The following is a 22,146-nucleotide window of genomic DNA, read 5'->3' as shown; positions in this document are numbered from 1 at the left end:
CATTTTCAAGTTTTTCTCCACAACCACAAGGGCTGGAAACTTCTTCTTTTTAAAGAAAGCGGCAATTCTTATGTATTCCCATGACTCCAGTAGCTGGGGCTTTAAGAAAAGAACCATATATTGCACGAATTAGCAACATGGCATATGAAGCAGCTGCCGTAGTGCCCTGGCTGGTGTAGTGAACATTCCTCTCTGGAGCATTACAGCAGCAGTATGATGGCGGCAGAAGATGACTTGAAAGGGACCAAGGAAAAAGTTATCTTCCTAGTGACATGGGTTAGCTGCTGACCCCGCCCCTAAACATGAGCGTAGGGGGCCAAAAGAGTTCTGCAAATGGGTGGGGAGGATGGAAAAGGGAAGCAGTGGCTGTGTGTCAAGCTCCCCCCTCTCGCATCCCTTCTGTGCAAACATCTGGGGTGGGGGTGGCCAACCTGAGCCTGAGAAGGAGCCAGAATTTACCAATGTACATTGACAAAGAGCCACAGTAATACGTCAGCAGCCCACCATCAGCTCCCCACCCCGCTCCCAGCTCCTCACACCCACCGGTAGCTCCGCCCATCAGTGCCTCCTCCTCCCTCCCCGCACCTCTCGATCAGCTGTTTTGTGGCGTGCAGGCGGCTCGGGGGGGAGGAGCGAGGGCACTGCAGGCTCAGGGGAGGGGGCGGGAAGGGGTGAAGTGGGGGCAGGGCCTGTAGCAGAGCCAGGGGTTGAGCAGTGAGCACCCCCTGGCACATTGGAAAGTTGGTGCCTGTAGCTCCAGCCCTGGAGTCGGTGTCTATAAGGAGCCGCATATTAACATCTGAAGAGCCGCATGCAGCTCCGGAGCCACAGGTTGGCCACCTCTGATCTGGCAGATGTGGCACGTCAGAAGGAGGGCGGAGTTAGGGAGCTTTCTCAAGAAGGAAGTGGCAATAAAGACAGGTCCTATTTGTGATGCTCTAAGTTACTGCCCAGGAGACACTAAACTCTAAGACATAAGGACATAGTTGCTTAATCGAACTATAACTACAAGATTTTAGCCTGCCTGGCGAAGGCTGTTATCCAGGCCTTAGGCTAGAGATGCCACTTGCCTTTGCTCTTGTAATTTACAACAGAACTTGCTTCTCTTAAGAAGCTTTTGGATTCTGGCTGTTATTTGGGCAACCCTGGCAGGTCTCCTTGGGGGCAAGGGAAATTCACTTCTGGCCACTGGTCAGAGGCAGGAGGGGGCACAAGGTACTGGATCACTCAGTCCCAGAAAGCTCCTAAGAGGCAACCTGTACTGAGCAAGGTGCACAAGAAAACCTCATGGCCTCAAGAAGCGGCCATATGGATCACCAAAAGCTGCACTGTACTTGCGTCCATTTTGTTTCTTGGCCCACTTGTTATTCTTATAGTTTGTGGTAGAGAAGTGTCAGAGTGTTAGGTGCTGTACAGACACAGAGTAAGAGACAGTCGCTACCCCAAAAGGCTGATGGTTTAAACAGACAAGGCAGACAGAGGGAGAGAGATATTAGTATCCATAGTTCCCCAACGTTATGCCTTTTAAGTTTAACATCGATTAATATAGCAAAATGAACAGAAGGCTGAATTGAAATGTCATTTTAACTGGCTTTTTAAAATTAAATTTGAACAAAGAATGAGTTTGGAGAGAAGAGATGAGCAAAAATAAGCATCACTTAAACTTCCTTTTCTAGCAAACCTTTGCTAAACTATGCCCAGGATTATCTGGGCAGAAGATTGCCACAAAGCACAGAAAGGCTCAGCTCTGAGAAATATAGACCCCAATCCACCTTTGATGACACTAGTGTAAATCTGCAGTAATTTTACTGCAGTCAACAGCGTTACTCCAGAGTGACTGCAGAGTAACAAAAGCAGAACTTGTCCCCAGATGAATAAGACACTCAAAGATGCACCTTTCTTTGAAAGCAGTGAGACCATCCTTAAAACAGGCACAAAAAGACCCTCATCTTAAGCTATCGTGGGCTACAGCCCACTTCATCGGATGCATAGAATGGAACATACTATGCATCCGATGAAGTGGGCTGTAGCCCACGAAAGCCTATGCTCAAATAAATTTGTTAGTCTCTAACGTGCCACAAGTACTCCTGTTCTTTTTGCGGAACCTCATCTTAAAGTCTGTCTCAGAAAAATCCCAAACACTCTCTGAGTTTGGAAATGTTGCAGCTGATGTTTGAAAGGATGGAGTGGAGAGACTGCATTCTCTGAGCCTTTTCTCTATGATCTTTCCAGAGGTGTCTGTGGAATGCAGAAACAGCTAGAAGAGCTGTGAAAATTACCAGGAAAGCCTACAGCAGGGAGAGAGATGGATAAATTCTGGAATAAATTGCCTAGGGCGGTTGTGGAATCTCCATCTCTGGAGATATTTAAGAGTAGGTTAGATAAATGTCTATCAGGGATAGTCTAGACAGTATTTGGTCCTGCCATGCGGGCAGGGGACTGGACTCGATGACCTCTCGAGGTCCCTTCCAGTCCTAGAATCTATGAATCTATGAATCTATGAATCTATGAATAATACAAGTAATTGCATAAAGTACTACTGGTGAGGAAGGAGCATCTATCTGCAGACACTCTGGAGAGTACTACAGGAGCAAAGCAATATCCAGTACTTGTAAAGCAGACAAGATTTAGGAATGATTAAACTTGGGATGAAATGTTTTCAGGTGAAGAGTCTAAGAGCCAATGATTTAGACATGAAAGAGACCAACAGACACCACCATATCCACTTCAGCATCCAGCTTTGTATTCAAACACATAACACATTTTGCCTGATAAATCCCCTTTCAGCGGGCAAGTTTCACAGATGACAGATTGTCACCAAGTCAGGGACTTCAATCATTTTCATCTCCAGTCCATATTGCTTGAGAATTGCTACAGACAGTTAGTAGTTCATCAGTACCCCGCGGGGACAGAGGAACAGATCAGAACACGGAACTGCAAGAGCTTTAAAGCAATGATTTTTCCATACTCCTGTCATTGCTAAAAGTGGGTTTGGCCATCTAAGGGATGGATTGTTTGTTGGATACAATAAGGCTCCCAATACCATAGTGTCTGGGCAAGAATGGGCACATACAACCTTTTGAGATGTGGTACTGTAAGTCCCATCTATCACAGAAAGTAAAGTAGCAATCCAGCAGGGCACAAAGTGACATTTAAAAAGCCTTAGGGCTTGTCCGTATGGAGAAATTGACTGCATTAGCTATTCTGGATTAACTTTCGGCAGGGACACACGATTCTGGTTTTATTTCAGAATAATTACTCCGCTTTGGATATGCATTAATTATTCTGGAATTAAGTGACTTTTATTCCAAAATAGAATGTCCACATGGGGAGCTATTCCAGAATAGCTATTGCAGAATAGTGGATTCCACAATAGTTTTCCTGGTCAATTCCCCAATATAAACAAGCTTAGATATAGCAATTGAGAATGAGGTTCTAAAGCAGAGGTCACTGAAAAGAGAGGTGGGTGCAGCAACATCACAAGATTAATGAAGGATGTAATTAATATCAATCAAATGAGCAACCAGTGAGGGCATGTTTTTGGTCTCAGTAAACTGGTGTAGCTCCACTAGTTTGAATGGAGTTCCTTTGATCCACACTGGGGTAAATATGACACACTAAATATGTGGATGATGTCAGAAGAATGCAAACCATATTTCTGTATTTCCATTCTTCTGTCATTATTTCTGTTCACGTGCACTGAGAAATATTACGTTTCTATAGTAGACCCGTGAATAATGTTGATATCAAGGTGTGGCCAAGCCAATGTAGCAGTATGTGATATTACTTTCTGTCACTGTTTAGACATGGAAGGGGTTAATCATAAGCATATATATATACACAGCCAAAAAAAATGCATCACAGAGAGAATAGTCTAATACATGACAAATTAGCATACGTTTGAATAGCTGACTATCTTTTGGCAATGATTAGGCCAACCTGCTAAGGCATTGAGATTCAAATTGTCCCAACTGCGCTGCGGCTTTTGAAAGCCTAAACCTATCAAACAGCTTTACCAATAATGTTTTTCTAGCTCTGGATTTAAATAATGGACAATACAAATTCAGAAAGCAGGTATAATAGCTATTTTTTAAAAGAAGCATTCTTAAGAAGATTTCAAAGAACTGAAACACGCATTATGCAGGCAAGGTGGCAAGATGGATGCATGTTGAATTTCAAACACGACTGGAAAGAAATCTATCGGACTGGATCATGGAACAATATATTACGTGTCTGGTTTTACATTATATATTCTTCCATCCTTTCCCTTCCCTCATCCTCTTATCTATACTTACAATATATAGGGCTAAATTATGCTCTCAGATGTATACACAAGGTTTCCCTTGATCCCAAATCAATGAGAGCCTTACTTATATCCTAGGGCACAATTCTATTCATAGCAGGAGATGCTGTGGGGTGTTATGCAATTCTTACTGCTGCTACAGAATGAATGCAGTATCCATAAGTGTCAACAAGCACCTAACATGCTAGTGCCTGAGTATCCTAATAAAGGGGCGTGGTTTCCTGAAAGGTGGGAAGATTACAGGGATGCCTACCACAGTGAAGTCTCCTCAGGTTAGGATTTGCCTGCCCTGTATTAAAACAGATACAGTATGAGCTTAACTGGCTCATAGCGGACATCTGCAGGTCAATTTTGCCTGCCCAGTTTCAGAGTCACCAAGCGCCACTGAGCTCCACTCTTTCACATATTCCATGAGAAACAAGCTCACCTGTGATTCTTTTCATGAGCACAAATTATTTCACGGAGCGGCTGGAATAAACAATGTGCAAAGAGGTGCTTTTGGCTTCCTTGTCAACAGGGGAGTTCTTTGCCTAGCTTGTGATGGTACATATTCCCCAACTAACTTCAAGACGTGAATGTAAAACTGCCTTTCTAGTACCAATCACCATATCTTTGGGCTCGTCTCACCATTAAACACCCCCCCCAAAACCTAAAATAAAGCTGAACCAATGGCTCAGAGCAGCAGCCATTTGGGTAAGGAAAAATGATTATCTACAAGAGGAGGTAAAAAAGGAAGAAATAAAAGGATCAAGGATGAGTAGACTTGCACAGAATTAAGTAATTGAATAGAATGGAAGAGAATCAGCACTCACAGGTGGATTGAAAGTGCAGGGCATCAAAGTGTGATCGCATAGTGGGTCCTTTTGGCAATGAATGGATTACACTCTGCCGCACATTGAATGGTATTTTTTCCCCATCTGTGACATTCTTTTAATAGATCATGTGGAATTCAATTCAAGTTAATAGAAACCTGAACTATTTTTCATTTTATTGGGTAATGCCAAGCACAAATGAATGGAGAATGCTTGCACAAAGCGGAATAAGGGGTGTGAGAAGATCTGATATATGGCATGCCTGCCAGTGAAAGGAAAGCATCTCACATACTGGCTTGACAACTCAGGCCCTCCCACAGCCTAGGTGGCATGGCATAGCTAACAAGCTAGCTTTCTGATAAGCCTTTCTCGTCACAAAGAGGCATTGCTCAATCTCTACTGCAAAATGCTGCAACTGATGCGGCATGCTCTAGTCCAGGGGTCGGCAACCTTTCGGAAGTGGTGTGCCGAGTCTTCATTTATTCACTCTAATTGAAGGTTTCGCGTGCCAGTCATACATTTTAACGTTTTTAGAAAGTCTCTTTCCATAAGTCTATAATATATAACTAAACTATTGTTGTATGTAAAGTAAATAAGGGTTTTAAAATGTTTAAGAAGCTTCATTTAAAATTAAATTAAAATGCAGAGCCCCCCCGGACTGGTGGCCAGGACCCGGGCAGTGTGAGTGCCACTGAAAATCAGCTCGCGTGCCGCCTTCGGCCCGTGTGCCATAGGTTGCCTACCCCTGCTCTAGCCCTTCCATGCAATAGAATCACAGAGAGGCTCTTGAGAACTAGTGGCAAATATGAATACTTCTTGTAATTCTTGCTCGTATGTAGGTTGGCTATTCTGCTTGGAACCTTCCGTTTCAAATGAAAAGTTTGCATTTGTCATATAATAACACATCGCCCTTATGTAGCGCATTTCATCTTTCGATCTCAAAGCACTTTACAGCGTGGAAGTCAGTATCATTATCTAACCTGGTCCATGTTACATCTCATAAAGAAACAGCTGGGAAGCCCACTGGGGATTAGGCAGTCAAAAACAAGGCACACAGGAGACATAAAAAGACACAGAAACCCAGATAGGGACCCTAGTACTGATGAGCCACAGTTGGGAGAAACACAGACCTGGAAAGCACACCAGATCTGGCAAGACACAGCTATCAAGACATACAGAGAAGTATATGGTAGCTCTTCTAGGGGCCAGGTCATCCTTGGTGTAAGCCCACTGAAATGAATGGAGTTACAGGAGGAATGAATTTGGCTCAGGGTCTGGAAAAAGATCTTGGAACCCTGCTATAGAGAAGATGCATCTTTGTCCACGCAATACTGCTCCCACCTCTAGAAAACTGAAATATCCCCAGAATAATCTGCTAAAACAAACTACAGCAAGGACTGCCCACCTGCTCCTGGTCCAGTCCATAGAGTGGAAAGCTACTGGGATATGCAAGGCAATGGTAACATAGTGCACCAATCAGTGAGAGTCTGGGGTGTTTAATGAAATCAGTGGGCCAGATTCCATGTTCATTACTGCAGTGATGAGAACAGACCACTGTGCCCCCCTGGAGAATTTGCCCTGTGTCGTAGCAGCATAAAGTTGTCATATATGGCCCAATAGTGATAGAAGGATATACTTTTATGCACAATGCATAATTAATCTGTGGAACTCATTGCCACAAGATGTCACTGAGGCCAAAAACTTAGCTGTATTTAATACAGGATTACACATTAATATGAATAATGAGATCATCCACCGTTAGAGTAAGCAGGATAAGAAAAAAATGGAGAAGGGATATAAACCCTCATACTTCAGGGCCTAAGTCAGCCACTAACTGATAGGAATTAGTAAGAAACTTCCTGTATGGGCAGCTTATTCCACAATTGTTCATTATGGGTTGCCCCCTTGCTCCCCATGCTGCTTCCCTCCCCCTTCTTCCTCTGAAGCGTCTGGTATGGATCACTCAGAGACAGAATACTGGATAAGAAAGACCACTAGACCAGTTCAGTTGGGCAATTCCTATGTGAAATGTGCTGTCATGTACTGTGGATTCTTAACCAATGCGTGACACAAAAGATATTGAATCACAATTAAATCAACAAACACTCGTCTATTGAACAAGCTCAGAAGTCATACACTGAATTAAATGCAATGAATTATTCAAGTGAAGAACAAAAATCAGTATCTATAGGTACGTCAGCATTGCATTAAGGTGTCAACCTCTGTTTGATAAAGGCATTGTAAGCAAAGTGCAAACATGTAGCGGGCTGTAAAGTTCAGAAGCACATCACTGGAGATGTCTTCAAGAGTACCAAAGGTGATGTGCAGTGCAAATGCATTTCATTTCCCTAAAGTCAGACACTCAAGCAGCTTACACTTTATGATCATTAATTGCACTAACGGCGTAGGATGCTACTTACCTCGCCATTCAAGAAGCAGTAAAATACTGACACAAAGAAACCCTGGAAAAAAACAAAGGGAATCATTATTAGATCATTATTTGAATAAAGCATGGTGAAACATGTAGAAAAGTGGGTTTAGATGGGTCCCAGAGTTGTACTGCCACAATGTCTGACAGAAACTTACCACCCATCTCTGTTTTCTGTTACTGTTCTTAGAGGAAGATGGCTGCAGTTCGTTAGACTTCCTTGGGATCTGCTTCTGCAGCCACAGTCATGTCGAAGAGCACTTACCAGAGTGGCCCCATTGCTACTCAGTAGAGTGTGGGGCCCAGAGAGTTAAAGACGTAGGGCTGGAGTCTGCCACCCTCAGGGTATGTCTCTACTGCAATTAAAGATGTGATTCTAGCATGGATAGGCACATCGGTGCAAACTAGCAACTTGAGTACATACCCAGGGTCACAGGTGGGCTTGTATTGGGGCAGCTAGCCTGTGTGGCAGCCCATGGCACCATGTCTTCACTACTATTATTGTCTGTGCTAGCTAGATTAAAGCTAGCACAGGTATGCCCACCTGCGCTGCAATCACACCTTCATTTGCTATCTAGACATACCTATGCTTGTGTTCAGTGGTGCTTTACACTGCAAGTAGACCCACTGCTTTTGGTGGGATTATGCTGGGAATGATGTACTACTCCATTAAGTCAGGGTGGTAAAATATCACCCATAATAAATAAGAATGCATTAAAGATAGCTGATCTAGCTACGCAGGCTGAATTCCTTGCCCAGCTGAAGTCAATGGCAAAGCTTCCATTGACTTCAATGGGCCCAGGATTTCACCCATAGTTATGTAACCATTGACGTTACAAATGGAAAACGCCTATTAGATCACCCGCAATCGCAGCATGAAGTCCCCTGATGCAGGACATAGCAGATAATATGCATTTTCTAAAGGAGTATTTTAAATCCCGTTTACTGTCTCAGCTACTATTGTTATTATTTATTGGTACTGCGCTAGCACTGAGCCATGGACCAGGACCCCACCGCATGGGCCCTGTACAAACACAGAACAGAGGTTGGTTACAGTCCCAATGAGCCTATGATGGTTGCTCTTTCCATGAGAGCATCATGTTACTAAGAGTCCCATTCTGACCAAAAAGGGAATGCGATGCCCAAGTGATTGTAGGGCAACGGCTTACTCCTACTGAAACCATTGACTTCAGTGTGCGCAGAATCAGATCCTTGCGCTACAAAGTGATAGAGAGAAATATACTGTCTAGTGCAATGACTGAGTTTTACTTTCAGCAATGGGGTGTACTACCTCGTATGGTAACACAGATCTACTTCCCAGCTGCTCTCTCTTTCACATACCGCTCTGCAGCGTCATCGTTCTTCTGCGGGCAGCGAGCAGGACCAGGTAAAATATGCAATTTACTTTACACAATGAAAAATGTAGTGAGTCTTATTGCTTAGGAACAAAATCCCTCCTTTAATAGTTTAAAAGGGGCTGTTTTTCTCCTTTGCTTTTGTGCTTCTGTTACTGGAGTGACACTTTGGGCTTCAAATACAAATATGAAATCATTATCCATATCCGAAAGCTTTAAGAACCCACAGTCATAGACCCTGCCTTTCCGCAGTAGTTCCCAATCATCGGCACTGGTGTTCTTGGCTGTATCCCTACTTTAGGGACTGATCCCATGGAAGTCAGTGGCAATACTGAACTTAGGCCCCTAGTCAGGAAGGTGAATAAACTTTAAGCACATGCATAGCTCCAGTGAAGTGCTTAAAATGAGGCATGCGCTGAAGTGCCTTCCTGAATCGAGCATTCAATGATGAGTCTGTGTGCTGGACCCGGAGTGCTGTTACTACTTCTGCTCATTGCCCATTCAAACCCGATCCTGTTCCCGTCACAGTCCTGGCAAAACTCCCACTGGCTTCAGTGACAGGAAAACACAGTCCTCAGGGATGCATGCTCCAATCAGCAACAAAGTTTGGGACGGACCAAGTTCCACTGCAGATTAGAGCATGCGCCATTGCCCAAGAAGTGGGGCAGGACCACGATTGGTACAACCAAACTCTTGATCAAGTGAACGCTTGCTTACTTAACAGGGGGTCTCTGCCGCATGCGACATACTATATACAACCACGTCATTAAAACAAACAAGCATTTAAAGAAAATGACTAATCATATGTATTGCAATGGTACCCAGTAGCCCCAGGCATGGAGCAAGGCCTCATTGCCCCAGGCACTGTACAAAGACAAAAGCAAAAGACAGCTCCGGCACCAACGAGTTTACACGCTAAGCCAACCTGTTTCAAGAGTTATTTCTACTAAGAGGTTCTCATTGCACCAAGCTTCACAGCCAAGAGCACTGGGGATCCCTTTAGCAGTGCCCAATACTTGCGATTAAGCGTTCTCTCCTACCTGAAAAGACTGCAAGAAGGAATTGAAGTAGATGAAGACTATCTGGGAAATGTCGTCTTCGCCGGGGTTGACAAAGAAAAGCATGTAGGTAATACCCAGAAGAGGCAGAAGGACTAACGTAGCCTTTACTGCCTTCCTGCAGGGTGCAAGCAGAGAGGAAAAGTTATTAGGAGAGGAAAACCAGGCTGAGTGATGTAACCCTCAGAGAACCGCTCACCCACAGGGAATTACAATGAAGAACTGGAGAGAGGAGGCCTGAGACCAGCATAAACCAGGCATGACTCCACAGGGCTTACTGGAGTCACACTGGTGTGAGATCAGTATCATCTTTCTATCTTTTCCCAACAGATACTCCTTCCCCTCTTAGAAGTTATTCCCATCTTCTCCAACCCTCCCCGAATCATTAGCGCTCCCTTAACATCCCAGATTCCCCGCCCCAAGCCAGTTCCCCCCTGCCTCTACTCTGCCACCAGGTCACCTCCATATTTTTCCTCCTCACCAGTTCCCGCCTTAGACATGCACCCTAGGCTGCGCTCCCGTCTGGTTTCCCACCAGGGAGAGCAATGGTGAAGATCGATGAGGCATTTTGGCAGCTGGGAAGTGCTTTGTGTTGGGATTCTCTCCACACCTGCTCTTCCTAGTGGTGGTGGGAAACCCACATAGATATTGGTGCTTCTACTTACCTTCTCAGTGCTGGAAAATGAATTGAAAGGTCTGACAGAGAAGTACATGCTACTCTACAGTATGTTTCATGTTTACTACTACATTTACTAGATAGGCGTTGCAAGTTCAATGGGGTTCAACATTGCTAGCAATTAAAGATGGGCCTGGATTGACATCTGGATTGAAACTACTTTAAAGTTCAGAGGAGTTGTTGGGAGGAGTGGTTTGGATCCAGTCCCATATTTTTACCAATGTGTATTTTTAGGAGAAATTCCTAAGCAGAGTCTAAGAACTGACTGCAATATACCACTGTGTTCTTCTTCGAGTGCTTGCTCATATCCATTCCAGTTAGGTGTGTGCGCGCCGCGTGCACGATCGTCGGAAGGTTTTTACCCTAGCAACACCCGGTGGGTCGGCTGTGGAGCCCCCTGGAGTGGCGCCGTTATGGCGCTGGATATATACCCCAGCCGACCCAGCGCCCCCTCAGTTCCTTCTTACCGCCCCTGACGGTCGTTGGAACAGTGAACCGCGGCATAGCTGCTATTCACTATCCCTAGCTTCTCATTATTGTTATTATAGTTAGTTGTATAGTTATTCAAGTTCTTAGTTAGTTAGTTGTGTAGTGTATATATATATATAGTTGTAAATTTGTTATCGGGGGTTTAGGGGGTGTTTTCCCCTTTTCCCCCCCGGCGCACAGCCGGGCCCATGCCCAAGGCTCCTGGCTTTAAGCCGTGCGCGTCCTGCGGGAAGCATATGCCAACCAGCGACCCGCATAGTTCCTGCTTGAAGTGCCTTGGGGAGGCTCATCCCGCAGATAAGTGCCCTATCTGCAAGGCCTTCAAGCCGAGGACAAGAAAGGAGCGGGACTTTAGACTCCGACAGCTCCTGATGGAAGCGGCTCTGAGCCCGGATCCTCCCTTGGCGCGCCCTGTCCCGGCACCGAGTGCTTCGGTGCGCAGCGCCCCGGCGGGCCCGACCGGTGCGGCGGAAAAGACGGCTCGGCACCAACCGACGTCGGCACCGCGCCCGCCTAAAGAGCCTCGGCGCCGATCCCTTTCTCCGGGCCATAAGAAGGCCAGCAAGGCACGGGACGTTGCTACCGTGAAGACACCGGCTCCCCCGGTGCCGGGGGTAGAGCCGCGTCCGCAGTTGGACCGCCCAAGGCAGGTGGCCACACCGTCGACTCCGGCACCGAGGCCGTTGAGTCCGGTGCGGACTGTTTCACCACCAAGGCTGGTGGTGGAACCTTGTCTCCCTTCCACCCCGGAGACTTTTGCTACGGCGAGGGACCTGATCGCCCTCACGGAACCGGCGCCGTCACAACTCCCGGCACCGGTGGCTCCACGCGTGCTGCAGTCCAGAGGCAAGCCTGCCCTGATGCGCCCACCGTCGCCACAAGTCTCTCGGCACCGCTCCAGATCCCGGAGCAGATCCCGATGCCGCTCGGAGTCCCGGCGCCGAATATCACCTCGGCACCGGTCGTACTCGCGGCCCAGATCCTCGTCGAGGCGTCGTTCAACATCTCGGCACCGTCGCGACGACCGACGCCGATTGGGCTCGAGACGCAGCTCCCGGCACCGGTATGAGCGCCACTCGGGCTCGAGGGGCCGCTCCCGATACCACGCCTCTTCGAGATCGTCGTCCCGTTCCAGATCGGGATCCCGGCACCGGAGGGACTACCGGCACCGCTCCAGATCCCGGCACCGCTCTCCGGCACCGGACAGGGACAGATCGCCTTACGGCCGGCACCGATCGGCACCGTACCATCCGGTGCCGACGGCGTCAGGCTCGGCACCGCCGTGGCCGTCGAGATCGGCGTCGCGCTCGTCTGATGCAGTGGAGGCCGGCCACCTGCAGGAGACCGACGACCCTATGCAAGGACCTGCGCATTGGTCCTTCTGGACTCCTTGGGCCTACCATCAGGCACAAGGAGCTCCGCTATCGGCCTCCCGCTCGGGCCGTTCGGAGCCCAGGGCCCCAGAGTCCACCATCTCCCGCCCTCCTCCAAGGGACGTGGAGGCTCCAGTGTCCACACCAGCAGAGGCCCTGGACCGGGGGGCAGGCGATGCCCAACTCCAGGAACACCTGGAGCAGGATCAGCCATTGGACCCCTTGCCACCGGGGGCATCCTCCTCGTCCTCGCCTGATGAGGCCGTGGCGGGCACATCCGCCATTGGGCCGCCTCCTATAGACCTTCGGGCCCACCAGGACCTGCTGCGCCGCATGGCTCGCAATATGGACCTCCATGTGGAGGAGATTGCGGAGGTCCATGATCCCATTGTGCAGATCATTTCAGCGGATGCTCCGTCTAGGGTGGCGTTACCGTTGATCCGCACTATTCAGGCGAACGCCACCACCATCTGGCAAACCCCGGCCTCTATTCCGCCCACGGCCAGAGGGGTTGAGAGGAAGTACTTTGTGCCCTCCAAGGAACATGAGTACTTGTACACTCACCCCCAACCGTGCTCACTGGTGGTCTCATCAGTCAATGCACGGGAGCGTCATGGCCAGCAGGCTGCTGCGCCCAAATCGAAGGACGCTAAGCGCTTCGATTTGTTCGGACGCAAGGTCTATTCGGCTGGCGGGCTGCAACTGCGGGCGGCGAATCAGCAGGCGCTCCTGAGTCGCTACGGCTTTAATACGTGGTCCTCGATGGGGAAATTTAAAGAGCTGGTTCCCCAGGAATCGAGGGAAGAGTTCGGGGCCTTGGTAGAGGAGGGCAAGCGGGTGGCATGCACCTCCCTGCAGGCCTCCCTTGATATAGCGGACTCGGCCGCTAGGACCCTGGCGTCGGGGATAGCAATGCGACGAATCTCCTGGCTCCAGGTGTCAGGCTTGCCACCTGAACTGCAACAGACCCTGCAGGACCTTCCGTTTGAGGGCCAGGGCCTCTTTTCGGAGAAAACGGACTCTAGGCTCCAAAATCTAAAAGACTCCCGGACAATGATGCGCTCCCTGGGGATGCATGTCCCAGGGCCTCAGCGCAGACCCTTCAGGCCCCAGCCTCAGCGGTTCTATCCTCCCCCGCCTCGTCCAAGACAGGACGTTGCTAGGAGGCGGGGTCGAGGCGGTAGGCGAAGGTCGACCGGCCCTCAACCCGGTCAGAACCAGGGCCAGCCTAGGCCACCTTCAGGGCCTAGGCAAACCTTTTGAAGGTGCAGTCGAGGACGGCACCTCAACCGGTTTCCAGGATTCGGTTCCCCCCTTCCGGGATCGCCTCTCCCGTTTCCACCGTGCTTGGTCTCTTATAACATCGGACCGCTGGGTCCTTCGCACGGTGGAGAGGGGATACGCCCTCCAGTTTTCCTCGCCCCCCCCCCTCCCACTCCCCCTCCCCGTCCCTCTTCAGGGACCCTTCTCACGAGCAACTCCTTACACAGGAGGTTTTTGGGCTCCTCGCTATGGGGGCCATAGAGGAGGTTCCATCGGAGCTAAGGGGAAGGGGGTTTTACTCCCGCTACTTCCTGATACCCAAGTCAAAAGGGGGTCTAAGGCCCATCTTAGACTTGCGAGGACTCAACAAATTCATAGTAAAGTTGAAGTTCCGCATGGTGTCATTGGGGACCATCATCCCTTCACTGGATCCTGGAGACTGGTTCGCCGCCCTCGACATGAAGGACGCTTATTTCCATATAGCGATTTATCCGCCCCACAGACGCTTCCTGCGATTTGTAGTAAACAGGGTGCACTACCAATTCGCAGTCCTTCCCTTCGGCTTGTCCTCGGCTCCCAGGGTGTTCACAAAGTGTCTGGCAGTCGTCGCGGCCTTCCTTCGTCGACAAGGGATACAGCTGTTCCCGTACTTGGACGACTGGCTGGTACGCGGCCGCACCAGGGACCAAGTTCAGGCTCATGTCCACATAGTGACACACACTTTCCACGAGCTGGGCATTCTACTCAACAGAGAGAAGTCCACTCTAGTACCAACTCAGAGAATAGAGTTCATTGGAGCAATCCTGGACTCCAGACGTGCCCGAGCCATCCTGCCAGACAGCCGCTTTCATACCATCTCAAGCGTCATTCAAGGACTCAGGGCCTTTCCAATTACCACCATAAGGACATGCCTTGCCCTCTTGGGCCACATGGCCTCGTGCACCTACGTAACCAGGCACGCCAGGCTACGACTTCGCCCACTGCAGACTTGGGTGTCATCGGTTTACCGTCCTCATCGAGACGAACTGAACATGGTGGTCACGGTTCCGGCCTCGGTCTTGGCCTCTCTCGCCTGGTGGACGGATCGCACGGCGGTCTGTGCAGGAGTGCCCTTTCACGCCCCACAGCCCTCCCTCCACCTAGTTACGGACACTTCGTCTCTAGGCTGGGGCGCTCACCTGGGGGAGCACCATACCCAAGGCCTGTGGTCTGCGTCCCAACTAGCCCTGCACATCAACGTCCGAGAGCTGATGGCGGTGCGCCTGGCTTGTCAGGCTTTCCTCAACCTCCTACAGGGCCGTTGCGTGCTGATTCTCACCGACAACACCACGGCCATGTTTTACATCAACAAGCAAGGCGGAGCCCGCTCATCTCCCCTATGCCAAGAGGCCATTCGCCTGTGGGACTTCTGCATCGCCCACTCGATACATCTCACGGCGTCATTCCTGCCTGGAGTCCAGAATACGCTGGCGGACCGTCTCAGCAGGTCCTTCCAGACGCACGAGTGGTCGATTCGCCCGGACGTCATCTATTCCATCTTCCAGAGGTGGGGGTTTCCCCAGATCGACCTGTTCGCATCTCGGGACAACAGGAAATGTCAGGCATTCTGCTCCCTACACGGGCGAGCCCCGGGCTCTCGGTCAGACGCCTTCCTCATGGCATGGAAAAACCATCTGTTCTACGCCTTTCCCCCATTCCTGCTGGTCCACAGGGTGCTGCTCAAGATCCGCAGGGACCAGGCACGGGTAATTCTAGTCGCTCCCGCTTGGCCGAGACAACACTGGTACACCACACTGCTAGAGCTGTCAGTACAGAGGCCGATCACACTCCCCTTGAGTCCGGATCTCATCTCTCAGGACCATGGCCGGTTGTGTCACCCCGACCTGCAGTCGCTCCACCTCACGGCGTGGATGCTTCATGGTTGAGTCGCTCAGAGCGGCAATGCTCGCAGGCCGTCCAACAGGTCCTGCTGGGAAGTAGAAAGCCCTCTACGCGGACCACTTATTTAGCCAAGTGGAAGAGGTTCTCCTGTTGGTGTGAGCAACGAGCTACGTCTCCCTCGCAGGCTCCTATCCCCTTGATATTGGAATACCTCCTGTCCCTAAGACAGCAAGGCTTGGCGACATCCTCAATTAAGGTTCACCTCGCCGCTATTTCCGCTTTCCACCCAGGAGATCTCACGTCCTCGGTCTTTTCTAACCCGATGGTCGTTAGATTCCTCAAGGGCTTAGACCGGCTGTACCCACAGCAACGACAGCCGGTTCCGACGTGGAACCTCAACCTCGTCCTTTCCAGGCTCACAGGGCCTCCGTTTGAACCGTTGGCGACCTGCTCACTCCTGTACTTGTCTTGGAAGACAGCCTTCCTCGTAGCCATCACCTCAGCACGGCGCGTCTCGGAACTTAGGGCGCTGACATCCGAGCCCCCTTACACTGTGTTCCACAAGGACAAGGTGCAGCTTCGCCCCCACCCTGCCTTTCTTCCGAAGGTGGTGTCACCTTTCCACGTAAACCAGGATATATTTCTCCCGGTCTTCCATCCGAAACCGCACGCTACTCGTCAAGACCAGCGTTTACATTCTTTGGACGTTCGCAGGGCCTTGGCTTTCTATATTGACCGTACTAAGCCATTTAGGAAGACGACGCAACTCTTCGTTGCGGTGGCCGACCGGATGAAAGGCTCACCGGTCTCTTCACAGTGCCTGTCCTCTTGGATTACGTCCTGCATTCGTGCTTGCTACGACCTGGCCGGTGTACCGACGCCACGCCTCACTGCTCATTCCACGAGGGCCCAGGCCTCCTCGACTGCCTTCCTGGTTCAAGTACCGATCCAGGACATTTGTAGAGCTGCAGTGTGGTCATCGGTCCACACATTCGCGACCCACTATGCGCTGGTGCAACAATCCAGAGACGATGCTGCTTTTGGGTCAGCGGTTCTGCACACGGCAATGTCTCACTCTGACCCTGCCACCTAGGTGGGGCTTGGGAGTCACCTAACTGGAATGGATATGAGCAAGCACTCGAAGAAGAAAAGACGGTTACTCACCGTTGTAACTGTTGTTCTTCGAGATGTGTTGCTCATATCCATTCCAAACCCGCCCCCCTTCCCCACTGTCGGAGTAGCCGGCAAGAAGGAACTGAGGGGGCGCTGGGTCGGCTGGGGTATATATCCAGTGCCATAACGGCGCCACTCCAGGGGGCTCCACAGCCGACCCACCGGGTGTTGCTAGGGTAAAAATCTTCCGACGATCGTGCACGCGGCGCGCACACACCTAACTGGAATGGATATGAGCAACACATCTCGAAGAACAACAGTTACAACGGTGAGTAACCGTCTTATATTCAAGGAAGCTGGCAGTAAGGTGTGAAATGATTTGTGGTGGTGAGATTTTGTGACATGATCAAATTACAGTCAGTCTATTCCAGCAATTTTGCACTGTGATTAGTGTGTCATTTCCAGTCTGCTAGTTAATTAAGCAACAAGAAATTACTGATTTATAATTATAATAGTAAGGGAGATTACAGAGCGAAAATTTAACAGCCAGATTGGATTTGCACGGCTGATAGGGATTTTGAAAACAATATGCGACTGGTGTCTCTTCCTATCAGACTTCAGGAGTAAGATGCTGTATTTAAACAACTCAGGCCTGGTCTACATTGGGGGGAGGGAGGAATCGATCTAAGTTACGCAACTTCAGCTACGTGAATAACGTAGTTGAAGTTGACATACTTAGATCTACTTACCGTGGTGTCTTCACTGCGGTAAGTCTATGGCTGACGCTCTCCCGTCGACTCCACCTGCACCTCTCGCCCTGGTGGAATACCGGAGTCGACAGGAGAGCGCTCAGTGGTCAATTTATCGGGTCTAGACTAGATGCGATAAATCGCCCCCGGCTGGATCGATCGCTGCCCGTCGATCCAGTGGGTAATATAGACAAGCCCTGTATTGGTGACTAGTGCTGGCTATGCACACTACCTTACACAGCTCCTGTTAGCATGGGTATGCGAGCACCTCACTGTTATTGATGTATCTATCCTCACAGCACCCCTAAGTGGAAGGGAGCTGGTGTTATCCCCCCTAACAGTGGGGAGACTGAGGCATGGAGAGATTAAGTGACTTGCCCAGCACAGCTAGGAAGCCCCAGTCTAGCGCCTTAATCACAAGACCATTTTTCCTCTCACCTCCTCTACGCCAGGGAGGAATTTGGCCCCCATATCCCTAAAATTCCTGAAATAAGGATTAAAATCATCCTTCTACTCTTTGATTTCAGGAACATTTGGGCTAAACTGGGGAAAGCTAGATAACAATGGATTGAAAATATGGGTTAACGTCTAATCTTGCCCTAGGATTCCAATTGATATGGACAGATGATGGATTATTGTCTGCCCGGAGACAGGTAAAATCCTTCTATTTGCTGTTGTGAGTCAAACTAGCACTTAACCAGCATGGCGTTCCTATGTGTCTTTAAGGTCCTCATAAATGAACTATAATTAATAGAGATATTCTATCTCCTAGAACTGGAAGGGACCTTGAAAGGTCATTGAGTCCAGCCCCCTGCCTTCACTAGCAGGACCAAGTACTGATTTTGCCCCAGATCCCTAAGTGGCCCCCTCAAGGATTGAACTCACAACCCTGGGTTTAGCAAGCCAATGCTCAAACCACTGAGCTATCCCTCCTCCCCCTGAAGACAAACAGAAGGCAAAAGGATAATCATGTAAGAGGAGGACAGGCAGATGATCACCTCAAGGAAATGCTTGTCATTATGTACAAGAAAAAAGAAGGAGAAGAAAATAAAGAATAACCCATGGCCATTTCTCAGTGAAAAGGAAGGGAAATAATAGAAATCCCTGCATGTAACAGGGTGCTGAGCCCCTACTCTGATCTGGCAGGCAAGGAGTTAACTGTCTATCCCAATTACTGGCAGTGCAGTGCGGGCAGAGGTTAGCAGAGGGCAGGGGGAATGGGAAAGAACAACCGCCATCGCACCAGGTTATGAAATACCATGTGGCTTTTCTGTCTGCTGCTGCTGCTAACGGTTGTGACTCAAACTCCTGGCCACAAACACTTGGAAGAGGCGGCGCTCTGTGAAAGGCTTTTGATCATGCTGGCCATCCCTGCCAGCGAACACTGCATTCTGAACCCAGCGCAGCTCTGCAGTGACACGCGGGTCAGCTGGAAACATTCATTACCTCCATTGCGTTCTCTCTCTAGACACTCTCTGACCCACTTTCTCAGTCGCACTAGCTAGAAGCCTGAGCACAGCGAACACCCTGAGATTCTTTTCTGGGCTAGTGAGTGATTTCCTTCCAGTACAGGCAGCTCGCGTGCCCATCCAGTATCCTCCCGCTGGTACCTTGTGCTCCTGCCTGTTTGTTGTATCCACCGGTTGTTTATCATCTTATACTTTGATTGTAAGCACTTTGGGACAGGGGCTGTCTCTTTGGTGAATGTTTGTACAGCATCTAGCACAATAGAGCTGGCTAGGGCCTCTAGGAGTTACCACAATATCAATAAACAATACGAATATGGGGTATTCTTCAAGCTTAAGTGACTATTGGGGCAATACTATTAGATATTACTTGTATTGCAGTAGCCTGTAGGAGCTCCAGTCATGGGGCAGGACCCCACTGGGTGCGGTACAAACACAGAAGAAAGAGACAGTCCCTGGCCCCAAGTTCCAAGTGTAAGAAAAGAGACAACAGGCGTATAATAATAATAGCACCTAGCTCTTACATAGTGCTTGTCACCAGTAAATCTCAACGTGCTTTACAAAGGCAGTATCATTCTCTCTATTTTACAGATGGGGAAACTGAGGCACAAAGCGACCAGGTGACTTGTCCAAGGTCACCCAGCAGGCCAGGCATAGCACCCAGGTCTCTTGAATCTCAGTCCAGTTCTCTCTCTTCAGACAGACAGACAGGGAGCACAAGGAAACAATGCTGGTCAGCACGCTAGGCAGTGGTCTCAACCCACAGCTGCCTAACCGTTTAAAAAGGGCAGATTCTTTCATGACATTACTACTGTGAAGTTTAAAAGATTAGGTGAAACCTGAGGGACCCCCGGTGCACTGCATGAGGCTTGCATGAAATTTAAATGTTTTTTTATTCACCGTGTGCAGAAGCAGCTTTGCAGCTTCTTGAAAACTGTTTGTGACAAAAATCTGATCATCATCACTTGTGCAGGGATAAAGCCAGCTCGTCTTATTCAAGCGGTCTGGGAATGTTTTGACATGCCCCACCATTCACCCCAGGGAGAGCAAGGAGCTGAGATCTCAGTCTTTCCCCCCTTTTGGTTTTGGAACCATTGCATGAGGCATGAGCAGGGAGAACGGAATTTTTTTCTACCATGGGCTTCATTTCTCAGTGAATGTGCAGCGGGGAATCGAAGCAAGAGCATCAGGCCAGTGCATTAACCTCACAGCTTACCCTGAAACCGTGTTTCAAGGACAGAAGCAAAAGGAAAGCAGTGGACCAGACACCAAAGCCACGTTACTTAGGCAAAGCTCCCTTTCAAGACACAAGCAGGGCAGACTTCAGGGTTCAGCGCTCAGCTTGGGAACCTGAGATTTCACACAGCAGTGACAGGTGACTTTGGGAGTCCCAGTTGTGCCTGCCATAAAACCCCTGCAGAGCTTGGGAGATCTGCATAACCACACAAGATCTCACTCTGTACTCTAAAGGTCCAGTCTTACAAGGCGTTCAAGTCAGCATTTCCTGCAAGGTGCTTACGGCCTCTACATTGCTCCCTGTATTTGGATGTACAGTAATCTGTGGGCATGAACAGAAACATCTCTGTGTCTACCTACTTGATCCGTGGGCTCAAGTCTATGACCCAATCCTGTACTCCTTGTTTCCCTCAAATGCCTACTGCCTTCGCTGGGAATTTAGGAATGCAGAAAAGGGATCCAAATTTGTGCCTGCACATCAACTATTTATTTGGCAGTCAAAGTATTATTACATGCACCCACAAAATTGTGTGCATAAGCGGAGAGGCAATTTGGTACAGGTTGCACATTTCTACACTCATCAGTCAACTAAGATCCATAAATATTCTAGCCATCAGTGTAGTGGATTACAGAAAAATGTTGTTTGTATAGCTATTGTAATATGTTTTGAAACCGGTAGTTAAATGCTCTCCTCCCATGAACCAATCATATTTTACTGGAGAGGAAAAAGTGGCCTTCTTGATGTATCACTTTTACACCAGACTGACCTAGCTAGTGACATTGGGCCAAATTCTGAAATAGGTACCTTTGCATATGTACAGTAGAGGCACATGAGCACCCTGAAGCATGTAAACAGGTTAGGAGATGCAACAGCGCATATCTATCTGCACATAAATTCCAGTGGGTGTACCTGATTTCATCCATGCACATAATTGGAATGGGTGCAAGAATGTATGCAAATTTCTGTAGATGCATTTTAAAAAAAAAAACAGAAAATAACCTGCCCTATGAACAATGATATTGTGCCCTAGCAGGGCATGCCTAAAGTATAAGGCGATACATTTACCAAGCCTAGGTGTACAATCCTAAAATACAAAGGCAGAACAACGTCAGGGCAAGCGGTGGAGTATGCAGCGTTTTAGGTATCTAATTAATAAAAACCCCACAGCGTACATACTGCATAGAGAAGGTCAGAACATTTCTTATAACAATTGTGAAAAGCACTGGCCAACTTACCTGTATTGTATTGTTTCTGAAGTGGTTGAAGCTCTCAGTTTTGTCATTAAAATCCTAACGATGTTAAATAGAAATACAAAATTTATCTGGAAAAGGGAAAGGAAAAAGATCAGTGAGCTAAAACTGGAGTTAAAAAATGAGATCTACAGAGAAGAGACATCAATAGTCATTTACAATGAGCCTGATCCCACTGAAGTCAATGGGAGTTTAGCCACTGACTTCAATGGGGCTGGGATTTCCCACGTCATATCAGTGCGCATGGAGTCTGGTCACGTCTGGACAGCGGAAGCAGGTGCCATCTGAAAAGAGGTTTGTGAAACCGACTGTGAGGCGAAGAATTCTTCCTGAGGCCATGCTGGTCCAACCCTCCCACCTCACCCCCGACAAATGGAACTATTCCAGCCAGCTGGGGTGCCAGGAACTAGTCAGGAATCTGGATGGGAGGCTCCAGAGCTATTTTCTAAGGCTGTAAACTCCTCCTTCCCTTCACAAGCCTGCTTTCTGCTGGAGTATCATGTCTGAGCTTGATGCAGATTTGGAAACACCTAGAAATCAGGCCCGATATACATTTTCCATGCATATTAAGGAACTGGAAGCACTGCAGTATTTGGACTCAGAGTAAGAGACCAAGGACAATGCTGCAGTGACCTCATACAGGATGTACCTGAAAAGTAAAATATTAAACAGCAAATCTTCCCAAAATATCAA

General features: G+C 48.7%; 1 protein-coding gene across 1 annotated transcript in view; it reads right to left on the bottom strand.

The window, feature by feature from the left end:
* CRHR2 (corticotropin releasing hormone receptor 2) overlaps positions 1-22,146 on the bottom strand; it is a 102,458-nt gene that overhangs the window by 15,425 nt on the left and 64,887 nt on the right. Inside the window, exons 6-8 of the mRNA XM_029911613.1 lie at positions 21,439-21,524; positions 9,939-10,074; positions 7,536-7,577 (exon numbers count right to left, since the gene is read on the bottom strand). Of these exons, the coding sequence (XP_029767473.1) occupies positions 7,536-7,577; positions 9,939-10,074; positions 21,439-21,524 (264 nt within the window). The remainder of the gene's footprint in view (positions 1-7,535; positions 7,578-9,938; positions 10,075-21,438; positions 21,525-22,146) is intronic.

Source organism: Terrapene carolina, unplaced genomic scaffold (assembly GCF_002925995.2).
Source record: "Terrapene carolina triunguis isolate 2854851 unplaced genomic scaffold, T_m_triunguis-2.0 Scaffold111, whole genome shotgun sequence".
Taxonomy (NCBI): domain Eukaryota; kingdom Metazoa; phylum Chordata; order Testudines; family Emydidae; genus Terrapene; species Terrapene triunguis.
The sequence above is the reverse complement of the archived record's forward strand: the minus strand, read 5'-3'. Positions and strand labels throughout refer to the sequence as shown.